Below are 13,715 nucleotides of genomic sequence, written 5' to 3' on the forward strand. Positions count from 1 at the left end.
ATATTTTAAAGTGTTTCTTGCAGTTAAGAGATTTGTACAAACTCTAGTGAATTATCTAATGAAAAGCAATTTATGCTGCAGTGGATGCTCACCTCATTTTTAAAAACCACTTGAAAAGACAGCGAACCGCGCTGTCCTATGATTCCAGCCCCACCGGCTGACACGTTTCAATAGCTTTAACACTCATGAAACCCCCTAGGTTTTGTGCGGGGTGGAAAAAGGAGAGAATCTTAGGGCATTCCATGGCACATGGAAAGTTGTGCGACTGAGCTGTTAAATTCCAGTTGTAACAGAGAATAGAACATTGTCGAGTTCTCAAGGGGTTTGCATGTATGCAGAGCTTCTGCTGCGTGGGAGAGACCTCAGTGCTGACCCACTCTGCTCCCGCTTAGGAACTACAGAAGCACGGTTGGCATTTTGGGTTGCGGCTTCTGCAGCTTCTGACAGGAAGCCAAGCGCCTCCTGACGCCACAGGCTGCAGCGCAGTGCCGGCGCTGCGGTGCCTTCCCCGGGGCGAGGAGCAGCACCCGCACCCCCGGCGGGCCGCTCCTGACGCGCCCATGGCGGCGGGCGGGCAGGTACCCGCGCAGGGGAGGCGGGGCCGCCGCTGCCGCTCCTCCCCCTCCTCCTCTTCCTTCGCCTCCTCCTCCCGCCTCAGGTTTGTCATCGTGTCGCCGGCACGGCCCGGAGGAGGAGGAGGAAGAGGAGGAGGGATGAGGAAGCCGCTGCCGCCTTTTCATCCGTGACGGCGGCCTGGAGAGCCTGGCCTTGGGACGGCCCCTTTCCCACCGCCGGCGCACAGGCGCTGCTCGCCCGGGGGAAGGGCCAGGAGGAGGACGGCCGTGCTGTGTGTGAGAGAGCGTGGAGATGAGCTCAGCTCTGTGCCCTGGAGCCGCCTGAGGAGAGCCGGCTCCCTCCCTGCCTCTCTCGCCGCCGCCATGGCTCACTCCCCCGTGCAGGCGGGGCTGCCGGGGATGCAGGTGAGGAGCTGCCCCCAGGGCAGGCCCGGACACGCACCTCGGGCGAGGGTGGGTGTAAAAGGGGGCTTTCCCGGGGCTCGGGGGTCAGGGCTCGGGGATCAGGCGCCTCTTGGCCCTGGCTCGGCCGCGGGAGCAGGGGAGCGGGATGGAGACGAAACGTGCTGTCAGCGCTTGGCGTGGTGCCCAGCGAGCTCCGTCGGCCCGGTGGATCCCTGCCTGCCCCTGCCTCCCTCCGTCCCTGTCCTCGGTAGCCGCTGGGTCGCTGCAGGCGTGCGGAGCGGAGCGTGGTGTGTGGCCCCCTCCCCCGGCCGGGAGTTCTCGGTGTTTTAATTCCTGAAGCGAACCGCGGCTCAGTGGGCGATTTTCGGCCCCGTTAATTTGAGGTGGATAGGGGAAGCATACGTAAAACCAGTCCGTAAAAGCAGGGCCTGGAAATGTTGACCTTCAGCGCATGCTGCAGTGCCCATATCTGTGGTGCTGCTCTGAGGTGGGTGCTCGGGGATCGTGTTTGGCTCCTGTGTTTGATTCCGAGAGTTCGTCAGCTGCTGTTTATACGGTGGAATTTTCTGGTTCTGTGTCTTAACTGTATTTTTGAAATAACTAATGCGTTTTTGTACTGCCTGAGCTGGCTTTCCCCCCTCCTCACCGCCTCGTTTTTCTTGGTTTAAATGGAAACTGCTGCCAGGAAAACATTAAGATCATTGGTATCTGTGTGTTGTTATTCTAATGTTTCTCACATCTGATTGGAAACTTTCTTGCCCTAATCTCCGAAGGAACAACCTATGAATGACCTGTAAGAGTTTCCCTTAATTTGTCTCCTGGATTGAAAGCATTTGTGCATAATTTGGTTTAAGTGTTGGTTTACCATGGTTGGTTTTATTGTGAGTCAAGATTCTAAGTCATGAATCTCTTTTCTTCCAAAAATCTGAGGATTTGAATTGAAAATGTTACATGCATGACATGAATTATATGCTCATACATAGTACTGGATGCCTTGTAGCCTAACTAGGCCCACACTCTGAGCTGATTAATTTATTGCTCTGTAGGTCCTTCTGTTGAGAGTTCAAGTTCACCTTCCAAATATGAGCAGTTTGCTGATTGCCAGAGACAGAGAAATAAGGGTTTCTTGATTGACTATGGCTATTATTTGGGCTTTTTTAAAATTTATTTATTTTTTATTCCTTTGAGACATATTAGAACTGAGGCAACTATCTACTTTGAAACACAATCTGTAACACGTTAGAATTAAAAAGTCAGATTTGTAGTTGCTTGTGAGAGAATGAAGATTATTCCATCATTATGGATGTACTGCTGATGTGTGTCACTGCATGATCTAAGGACCTGTGCTTTTTATTGACTTATTATTTAGTTTGTAGTACTGTTAGCTGTACTAAATGGGTGGATCTTCAGGGTTCTTGTTAGTCCATGTAATTTGGGACTTTGCTTCAAATCTTTTTATTCAGGATGGTGTTATTTTTCTCATGATTTTTATTCTATTATTATGAGAGTTGCTGAAGTGTGAACTTTAATAGTCTAAAAAAATCCCCCTGAACACCAAACTAAAGACCTGCTGAGAGGTAGAGGCATAAAGTCTGCGAGCAATGTGAATGCTGCTTGCTAATTTTTGGTGCCCAGTTCAAGATGTCTATATCCATTTCCATTCTGTCAGAATATACAGCAGTTTTATGGTGGTCTGTTTTCAGTACATGATTCTCTTTGATTTTATTTCCAAGTAAATGTTCAAAGAGTAAAGTACATGCAATGTGTGACATCTGCTTCGATAAGAAAAAGGTTTGGGACTTTTTCGTTGTGTAGAAGAGAGGAATAGAGCTTAGTTCTCTGAGTTATAATTAAATTGCCTAAATCACGGGACTATGTCTTCTTTTTCTGTAGTGTGATCCCTCCTCCCCACCTACCAGCTTCTGCCACAAATGGTGGAAGCAGTGTCAGTGACAAGTTATGCAGCTTTCTCTGACATTCTTTGCTGTACTTACACAAGAGAGCACCCAGTGTGCTTGTGTGAGCAGAGTAACTTCTTGACCCCAAAAAATCACTTGGAGGGACATCACTTTATTAATGCTGTTTGGCATGAGCACGGGTAGTGTAAATAGAGCAGAGGAATGAAAGATTAATCTATTTCTCCCTGAACAAGATGTCTGATCGATGTTTGAAGAGTGATGTATAAAAAGTGAGTGGGTAGAGAGTGAGCCAAAGGAATGAAAAACTGTGGAGGAAATGTAGGATGGTGCTGGAAGGTTGTCAAAACCTGAGATTTGCTGTCTGCTGCAAAGTGGGCATGTTGTAACCTGAATAAAAACAGAGTTGGGTTTTGACCTAAATTTCTGTGTGTGCAGTTTAAGTTTGGACTCAAAAGTTTTTGCTGTTGTTGTTTTAAGGGCTTTGTATAGATATGAGTTTGGGTGTGCGGTGTGAAGCCGCATCATTACTAAACTGAGAATGTGTTGTCTTGCTTGTTCATGCCTTATGGAAGTGGCCTGAGGAGAGTGTGTGTTTGCCTGTAAATGTGTGAGATTCCTGCAAGGCTGGCTCCGAGTAAGTGTATATGACCTTGATTTTCAGACTGGCCTGCATTTCAAGGCTGTGGTGAGCTTCTGTAGCTTCTTTATGGAAGCTGTATTTTAAATAATCAAGTACTATGTTAATAAATTTATGGTAATAAATTCCTGTGGTGCTTTTAAAATTCCATCATCTTTAAGACAAGCCTATTCTGTATGATAAAACCCTTTTTTATCTTCTTCCCTTTCAGTTTTTCTGTAGCAATAACAGTGTTTATGCAGTAAGTTATTTTTATTCATTCTTCATTGTATTTTCAGTACACGAGCTACAGGTTCTTAATGTAAATAAGCATTGACATTCAAGCTGTTTTGCTTCAAGAAATGCTAAAAGTTTAACTAAATTTAAGTGGGAACTTGACGAATTAACAGAAAAGAAAGGTTTTTAAGTATAAAGGCACCTTTTCTGGCTCAGAAAGTGTCTAAAGTGTCAGTTTGCTGGAGACTGGAAGGGTGTTTTGGGAAATACTGCTGTTTACTTTTCTATTTTTGCACTGTTCCCAAGATGTTCACTTTTGACTGTTGTAGGAGAAGTGTCCTGGCCTAGAGGATCCTTTGTTCTGATCCAGCATGGCTGTTTTTTCATAGTTACACACTATAGGTGTTACTGTCTTCCTTATTGTAACTCCTTCTCCTTTTATAAGAAACTGTTTTAACGACTTCCTGTGTGAGCTCTGTGTTTGGTAATTGCAAAATACTGTGTTGCTAAATCAAAGGCACTGTGGAAAGGCTGCTTAGCTTCTACTGCTTTCCATTTGCAGCTTCTGTGTAGGAGACCCAGTTTGTTTTTTGGTTTTTTTGTTTGAGAGTTTGTGCTCACTGTTACTGTTTACATTATAGTTTGACAAAAGCTTTGCAGTAACTTACAGCACTTAAATATTGGACAGATCCTTGAACTGTTATGATCTTGGCTAATGAGTTTTAAAATATCCTGAATACAGATGTCATGGTTCTGTGACATATTACAAGCTCAGCCCTTGGGTGGCAGGACAGAAGTTTTAATTGGTGAAAATGAAGTGGGCATCTTCTCACTCTGTAGTCAAAGGCTGTGTCAGGGCTATGTAATAGATGTAAGGAGCTGTTTGAGAGGAGTCAGGAAAACCTATTTCCATTGTGTGGCCTTCCAGAAAAGGTAAATAGATACTGCTTATGGCGACTGTGTCTTTCAGGTATCCTCACAGACCAGTCAGACTTGTCCTGCATTGTGGCAAGTTTCATGTACCAGTTTCATGTTTGAGTAAGGTACCCTCTTAGCCAGCTGTCATCTTTGTTCCCCAGAGAGACAAAAGGCTACTGATGCAGCAAACACATTTAAATATCGGGCCTTGTGTTATGAGTGGTGTACAAGGCTCTGATGTCAGCTTTTACACAGTGGCATCTTTTGTGTTTCTGAACTAGAAGATGGAAATATGTATCTTGGCCGCATTTTCAAAATTTGCTTAAATTCTTCTCATGCTCCTTTTCTTGGGGGGTGGAGTGGGAAGGAGAATAGAGGATGCACCAAACACTAACTAAAAAAGTTAACCAGGCATCTAATATAAATCAATAATAATATAAAATACTGTGTCTGATAATAATTTGGTGCCTGCTATACAAAAGGATGTGGACAGCTGGAGAGGGTCAAGAGAAGGGCCACAGAGATGATTGGAGAACTGGAAAGCCTGTCATGTGGAGCTGAGAGAGCTGGATGTGTTTAGCCTTGGGAAAGGAAGGCCTAGGGGAGACCTTATCACCATGTTCCAGTATTTGAAAGGTTTCTACAGAGAAGATGGAGACTGCCTTTTTACTAGGAATCACGTGGAAAGATGAGGAGTAAGAGGTATATGTTACCCCTGGGGAGGGTTCTGATTGGACACAGGAGGAAAATTTTTTCCCAAATAGGACAATCATCCATTGGAATAATCTTCTTGGGGAAATGGTGGATTCCCTGCTGCTGGACTCTTTTAAGACTTCCCTGGACAGGGTGCTGGGCCATCTTGTCTAGACTGTGCTTTTGCTGGGAAAGGTTGGACCAGATTTTCCTTGAGATCCCTTCCAACCTGGTATCCTATGATTCTGTGATTGAATTTGATCTGGTTATTGCTTTTGTGATGATACACCTGCCTGCATTTGTGGAGTACTATTTAATTCAGCAGAGTTCTGTGTGCCTAAAAGTAATAATTTGTGTGGATGCAGGTATATAATCAGAACTGGTTTTACTTGTAAACTCTTTGTTGATCTGGGTAAGTCTCCATGTGTAGGTATGCACCTGACAATTAATAACAAATACAATACATAGGAAGAATCTCTTCAGTGTACTGGATTTGAGATGTAGAGGGACAAATTTTTTAAGACAATATTTAGTTTTATGAGAAGACAACATGAGATAATAAAATTACATTACATTAGAAAGATTTTAATCTTGGGTTTCCTAACCCATCAGTAAAATTATCTCCATTTCTCAACAGAGAAAAATGTTTGTCTGTTTGTTTGTTTTAATGGTAGACTTCAGCTTCCATATTTAAATTTTTTTTATACACAGAAGCTTGACTGTGAATGTAGCAACTTCTTTCTGCCAAAATTGCTAACTCCCTTAAGCTGATGTGTTTGGGTTATATGCCAAACTGAGTCTTGAGCTATGATCAGTGCAAGGTGATGTTGGCATTCACAAGTTAGTTGATAGCAGTAAAATCTGTTTGTTTTTCCCAAGCTTGCTTTAAGCTTTAGTATATTACGTGAAACCAGACTTCTGTCTGCGTTCAGGAAGTTCCAAAACTCAGATAAGTGTAGTTTATTTTTGAAGAGATGTATTGAATAGATGCTCTTTTTTTTAGTAAAATGGCTTTCATAAACCAAAAAATACTTTCTTTATTGGAAGTATTTGTGCATGGTGTTGTTCCCTCTTAGTGGACAAGAATGGGTATTAGAGTAATAAATGTTTAGGTTGCACAAACATCAGAGTGTGCTGATTGTATGTTAGTACAGAACTGAGAGCCTTCTGCAGTGTAACTTGATTAAAAGTGAGGCTTGGACCAGGAGAATTTATTGTATTCTTAGTTGCTCTGCTTGGCAGCTTCTTGAGACAGACATCTGGGTTTCCTGTCAGAAAACAATGGGTGCAAGGAGAGTCTCCCCTCAAATTATGGAATTGCTGTAGAACCTAAAATTCGCTCTTTTCCTTCTTTTTCTCAAGTAGTGTTAATGCAATGTAACTTTCTAATTGCCTCAATTAGCACTATTTATTCAGCCATTTGTCATAATGATGGGATTTTCCACAAAGAGCTACTTTATTTTTCTTTTTATCAGTAGCTTAGCTAATTAAGAGTCATTTTTACAGCATTTAGCCTTTTAGCAAGTGTAAACAAGTGAGAGACATTTTTCTAAAACTCTTTTTGGGACATTTTTCCTTAGCTGTCTTTCTCTTGGTGTCTAAAATACATCTTCTGTTTCACTGCCATAATGTACCTACTGCTGATACTTGTGTGTTGTTTTCATTGTGTGCTCAAGGCATGGAGAGATTTTTAATTGCAGTAATTTACCGTTTAGAAGTGTAGTGGATGAAAGGGGGGGAAGTCAGTTACATGTTATGAAAGTTTTTAGTGATGTTGCACTAAAAATTGAGGAACTTCAGAAACTCAGAATAAATTCCAATTAAATATGCTTTCTGGAAGCAGGCTGTGGTTAGGTAACTATTCATTTTGGTATTAAACTTGTAGGGTTGTACACTAAGCAGCTTTCTGAATAAAAAATATCAGAAAATTTCAGACTAATTTGTGCAGGGGACATTGCACCCAGAAAATGGTATTGGTTAATTAGAAATCTGGAAGCATGCTTTGTATATTTGTGTTACTGAGGAAGAATTGAATACTTTGTATTCTGAATCTAAGATAAGTGCATCTTGCATGAAAATAAGTGGAAAGAGGGTTATACAAGGGATGAGGAATACTTTTATGGTAGGCTAACTTTAGGCAACTTTTTTATTCCTGCTGGAAATGTGCTTAAACCCTGTTTCAATCTAGGTAGAAATCAGAACAAGAGAGTTGAACTGTGTGACAAATATGGGTATTAGTAGGCCACAGTGATTCATGCTATATGTTTTTACCTGCAGTGTTTGAGATGCAATGTTTACAGCTTTATTTTTTGCTTCCTCTCTCCTCTGTTTCAACCCACTGAAGTTTCACAGCAGGATTTATGGCAGTTGTTCCTTTTTCTCAATAGTTAAAGTATTGCTATTGCTAATTCTCTGCATTTTTGGTATATTTTATTTCTCCCAGAAGAAAGCAATTTCCTTATGGTAGCATGTGTCTGAATTGAATAATTATAGTATGGGAGATGGCAAATTAGAAATATGGAATGTGTATGAAGAAAAAAAGAAAACAATTACTTCTTATAATTGACAAATTCTACCCCTATTTATTATAGATGAATGCTTTCATTCTAGTCTTTGTACTTCTCATTCAATGTTTTGCTGATTAGTCTTCTTAAAATGAAATAAAAATCAGTTGTTGCTGTTCATGATAATTATAACATAGCTATGGTACTTTGTCTCATTTTACTTTATTATTGATGGATAAGACTGAGAGATGGTTCAAATTTGGTTCCAGTTTTAAGGCTTCTTAAAAATGTATTTTTTTTATCCTTGTTTATATAAAAATCCCAGACTTTAAATCCCATTTAAATTTGTCTTTTTGGGTTAATTAGCTGCTCTTTGAAAGTATAGGTAGGGATTGATACAATTGAACAATTTATAATCTGCCTGCTGCCTCTGTTCTATTTCAATTTCACACCAGCTGCAGGAAATAATTTTGTGTTGTATCAGTTGTTCATATGTGGTATATATATATTGCTGACACAAAAACTTGTGAGCTTCTGAGAAAGCTGAAATGCTGAAAAGCAAACTTTGAGGCTTCTCCTTCCTGGAGGTAGTTTTTTCCCTGATACAAAACCATCTTATATGGGTGTTTTGGGGAGTTGGTGGTTGCTTTTTTTTTTTTGTTTGTTTCTGGCTGTGGGTTTGTTTATTCCCTGCCCCCTGCTTTGGTAGCCCAGGTTTGTGGGAGGGCTGCATGATTTGAGTTTGTGCAATTTACCCAAATTTATGTATCTCTGTTACTGCCTGCCTCTACTACAGCACAAACTGTGCTGCTAGTTTTGTGGGGATCAAAGTAAAAAGGGGAACTGCTTAATACCGTGTTGAGATGAAGACACTTTCAATGGTTTTTTGAAAGATTGCAAGTGGTGCTATGGGGAAACCTTTGCAGTGCCTTCTTGAAATGGGGAGCTGTGTGAAGAATGACATCAACTGTGCCTGCTGTTCACTTTGATTGGCTTTAGGCTCAAAGTTCTCTGGGTACGTGGGAAAATTTCCTGTGTGAACTTCTCTGGCAGATTTCTGTTCTCTGATCTAACCAAAGAAAAAATTTAAAATATAGAAATTATGTGCAGCAATGGTGTCTCATTTCTGAAGAAATTGTTTTTGAGCAGTAAATTTAGCAGCAAAACTAACTCTTGGTGTGATAGGAAGTGTATCACAGAATAGCTGAGATTGTAAGGGACCTGTGGAGCACATCTAGTCCACCTCCTGCTCAAAGTAGAGTCATCAGATTGCTTAGGACCACATCCAGCCTAGTTTTTTAATACCTCAAAGGATCCACAACCTGCCTGGACAGACCTAGTGTAGTGCTGGATTATCCTCACATTAAGGAAGGTTGGGGTTTTACCTTTGTAGTTGTTTTGGTGGTTATTTTTTGTATGTTTGTTTGTTTGTTTCTTCTTTTCCTCTTTTTTTTTTTTTTTTTTTTTTTTTTGGAAGTTTAGATGAAGTTTCCTATACTCAGTTTCTGGCCATTGCATCTTGTCCTTCTTCTGGACACCACTGAGAAGAGTCTGGCCCTGTGTTCTTTACTCCTTTCCATCAGGTATTCACGCACAATAAGATTTCCAAGCCCTCAGGCTTCTCTTTTCCAGGCTAAGCAATCCCCAGAAATCTTTGAACCTCTTCAGATTATCATATTTTGGGCTCAGTCTTGGTAGGGAATGAGAATTGGACTGACAAATTGGAAATTGATTTGGTGAAATTAAACATATACAAAATGAGGTGTTAAAAGATTGTCTATTTCAAATGAGCTGCACAGAGAAATCACAGATCTGCAAGTAAAAAAGAACTTGAATTATGGAGATGCTTTATAATTCTTGTAAGTTAAAGAGACATTTTTTAATGCTTTTCTACAATAGCTGGAATAACTCTTCATAAAAAGAGGTTAGAAATAAGAACTGGAGTGAGACATGGAAATAAACATAAAGCTGTATCTTTGCTCAGAACGGTTATGGGTAAAGTTGGATCTAACTAGTTTGAATTTCAGTAATGTTTTCTGTTGAGCTTTGAGGGACAATTAGTGTGGATGAGAATTGGAGAGTCATAAAAATAAATATGTTGCTAGACATGTGTAATCCTGGCTGTGAGGAGGGTACTGCAGAGGTGGTGTCAGAGTGGGTGATACTGCTAGTTTCTCCAGGACTGTTCTCATCAGTTGGTGACTGAAAAGTGACCTTTGCATAGAAAAAGGCAATGCATGCTGATTAAAATGGCTGATGGTACAAAATTTAAAGGCACCCGTTACACTTGAGAGGCCAGTGCTGAAGAACTGTGCAACCCTGGGAACTGGAATTACTGAACAAAACAACATAAAGTGCAGCTTGTCGTAAGTATGAGTATTACAAAGAACCTTTGCAAGAGTCTGGGAGCTCATTAGTTGGAAATGCAGAGCATTAGGAAGAGGTGATTTGGTTTAGTTGATTGCAGCTGAGTTTGAGCCATGAGGCCAAATTGAACAAATAGGATCTGAGAATGTATTGGACTATTTTTATTCTGTTGAAGTGGGCAACAGTGTTGTTAGGTACTAAAAAGAGTTAATTTTAAATGGAGTGGTTTTTTTTGGCTGATTAAGGTCAAAAATAATGAATCCAATGTGGAACAAGTACAGAGAGATTACTCAAATTATTGGATGAATGGTGGCTTTGCTTATGGTGAAAAGGACTTTGTTCTGCATGGCTAAACAAGCTGGACACTAGACAAGATGGCAGTTTGTGTTCAAAAGTGTGAAAAACTATTTGAAATAAAAAGCAAAGTAACTCAAGTGTCTGTGGAAACTGAAAGTTCTGGAATCATCCAATCTGAATGCTCCATAATTTGTTTTTGATTTGTTGCACTGTGTATTCTGTGACAAGCTTTGAAAAAAATGTCGTAGTGGTGGAGATCTAGTTCTTTGTCAAGGTGATTAGCTTTACCCATTTGCAGCAGATATTGATGTTCTAATCTGTGGTTTCTAGCAATATTTGAAGTGCTAATTTGATGCTTAATGAAGGCTCTTTTATCAGTTCCCATTATTTTGAGTAGAAATAAGCTCTATGCTTAGTGAAAGCTTGCAAAGAATAGAGTTGGCGAAACCATAGTGAAAGTATCAGTGGAAGTCATTTTCCTCTAGGTAGTTGTGTAGAGAGAATATTTATAAAGCTATTTGTTTATTTTGTCTCTGTTGGAAGTATTTACAAAAACAAGCCAAAACAAATTTGGAAAATCCTTTCCAGATGTGATCTTGGAAAAATGGGTGGGAATTGACCACTCCCGTACTTTCAGATTTAAGCAGTTCATTTATGTATCTGGAGGCCTGACGTCTGTATTTTTGAAAGACAGCAGGTCATTAAAAGAGACCAACTCTTAGTTTTTGCAAAAACACAGGTTGCCAGTAGTTTAAGGCTCTCACTTCAAACACCTGGTGTTCTGAGAAGAAAATTGAGACCTTCTTGCAGAGCAAGAGTGTGTTGTTCGGGTTTTTTGAAACAACTGCTACCTACTGTTGTTCAGAACAAAATTCAGGAATGGCAACTGTTACATTTTGGAACAAATGAATGAATTTACAAAAGTTGTGAACTAGTAAGGAAAGGTTGGTTTGTTTGTTTGTTTGACAATTAGTCATTTCACAAGAAACTTATGAAATAATATTGATAATTATTTTAATCCCATTAAGTCCTGTTATTATTGAAAAATTAGCATTTCAAAATGTCTGCTAAATTTTGATTATAAAAAATCAAACAGGAACAGTTGTTCCCTTCTTCTTGGGTCTTCCAGGAATAGTTATCTTCCTCGCTTTTCTGTAATTACTAATTCTCTTTTACAGTTGTCTTATAAAACTGCCAGCCTAACACCAGAATCCCAAGAGCTTGACACTGTAAAAAAGAAACTGTGAGGTTCCTGAAAGTCTATGAAGACTGTGGTGTTGTGAAACAAGGGGATCTAATATATGCTAGTAATAGATGGTTAAGGGGAAGAGGGAAAATAGGGGGTGTATACGTACACGAAAATAGGGGGTGTATACGAACTTGAAGAGCTGCTGGCAGGTAGCTCTTGCATTTTCTCCACATGAACAACTGCAGTGCACTGCAACTTTGAGCAGTGCTGGCTTTTTAGTCTCAGGAGGTGAAACATGGAATTTTTTAGGCAGCTGTGACTGGGATTGGTTTGTGGCTTACCCAGATGCCTTTGTAATGATGTAATGCTCAGATTCCTGTGGCAGGTGAATGGAACTTGAAGGCTTGTGTGGATGGATTAGGCGTGCACAGCTCTCTATGGCACATTATCTCAAATTCCAACGCAGGATATATGAAAGTGTAGACAGATAATTGTTTTCCACAAGGGAAAATATCTGATGCAGGTGTTAAGGTTATTTTTATTCATGAAGAGTTCTCAGAGAAGACTGGTTTGAATGTTGACAACAGGGCATTCTGTGAAGCATGAGAAGAACCAGTAAGCACAATTTGGTTTGTAGTTTTGTGATCTCTTAGAAATTATGTCCCTGGAGGTGTTGGTAAGGGTTATTCTGTAGCTAAGGGTTGACTGTCAGAAAACATGAAGTGCCTTGGTCTGGTTTCCAAGTGGGAGATATATTAGCATATTACGTATGTAATATTTACTAGTGTGTAAGAGTATGTTGTTCTCATTACATTGAAATTAAAGGAGGAACAAGCTGATTTTCATGGAAAGGATTTGGATCTTTTGCTCTGTTACCTTCATGGCAAAAGGGTTATAAAACCCCATGCCCTTCTATTTGTTTCCTGAAACTGACTTTGGATAAAAGGATGTATCAGTAAGACGTAAAGCAGGGGGCACTTCTTGGGGCTGGTGAAGTCTTGCAGTAAGTACGCTTAGAGTGTTTTTGCTTTAGGCTGATCTCACCAGTGATGTGTTCCTGGAATGATTATCTGAAAGCCGTGATGTCTTATAGCTGTCTTCAAAGTACTAAAAGTAGTAGTGTACTCCCAATTTGTGCCAGATGATAAAATGCTCTGAGAACCGAGTGGGTTTATCTTTAGGTTTGGTCAGTTCCAGCTACCTGGTCCTCAAAACACCTATTTCAGTATGAAATTGAGATACCTCCAGAAAAACTGTGTTCTAGGCTATCTTCCTCTTGCAGCTGCATGGGCTAATTATGTAAACTTTGAGATGTGAGAGCAGAAGTAGACAGAAGTATAGGTGGGAGGTGGTTTATAAGCTAAATTTACTTGTTACAGAAAGTGTTGTTTCAGTGCTTGCCAGTGGTAGCCTAGAAATTCTCATTCCCCTCTTCATGCTACTACAAAGTTGGGCTAAGTAAAAAGTGTGGTTTTATGCTTATTTAGGCATTACTGAATTCTTCTTGTATGAGCCTTTTTCTATATCAACAATGTATTTTCACTTAGCTAGCATGAGTGTCATCCTTTTAAAAACACAAACATGTCTTTTAAAGTATTACTTTTATTTCTTAAGGAGAAGATTCTAAGTAATCCTATCCTATTTTTCTTCATTTCATGACTATTCCCTCTATTTATGACTTTTCCAGTTTAATCATAGAATAGTTTGGATTGAAAGGAACCTTTAAAGGTCATATAGTCCAGCCCCACTATAGTTGCAATGTATGTATTTTTTATTGCCTAGTGAGGGTCCGTGCTGTTAGATTAAGAAGGTACAAGATGCTGTGGAACTTACCATCTGTGCACTGAAAGTGAGAAGTCTGAGCAGCAGTAGTGAGCTGAATACTTGACAGTGGAAAAAAACCAAGTGTGGCAGTGTGGTCCACCTCAGTCTTATTTGCATGTTTAGGTGAGGACTTGTGGCTTTTATGTGACTGCTCAAATCAAGAAAGCTGGG

General features: G+C 40.2%; 1 protein-coding gene across 2 annotated transcripts in view; it reads left to right on the top strand.

The window, feature by feature from the left end:
• Positions 1-630: 630 nt before the first annotated feature.
• The window catches only part of STK24 (serine/threonine kinase 24), a 54,009-nt gene continuing 40,924 nt past the window's right edge, over positions 631-13,715 (top strand). The window contains exon 1 of one of the 2 annotated variants that reach the window (XM_042043446.1): positions 631-980. In XM_042043446.1, coding sequence (XP_041899380.1) covers positions 939-980 — 42 coding nt within the window. In that variant the 5' untranslated portion in view covers positions 631-938. Of the gene's footprint in view, positions 981-1,416; positions 1,468-13,715 lie in introns of those variants that run through there. The other variant, XM_042043455.1, reaches the window with a different exon arrangement.

This window comes from Corvus kubaryi, unplaced genomic scaffold (genome assembly GCF_017639235.1).
Source record: "Corvus kubaryi isolate FWS band 111438036 unplaced genomic scaffold, C.kubaryi_AGA036_p1.0 133, whole genome shotgun sequence".
NCBI lineage: Eukaryota > Metazoa > Chordata > Aves > Passeriformes > Corvidae > Corvus > Corvus kubaryi.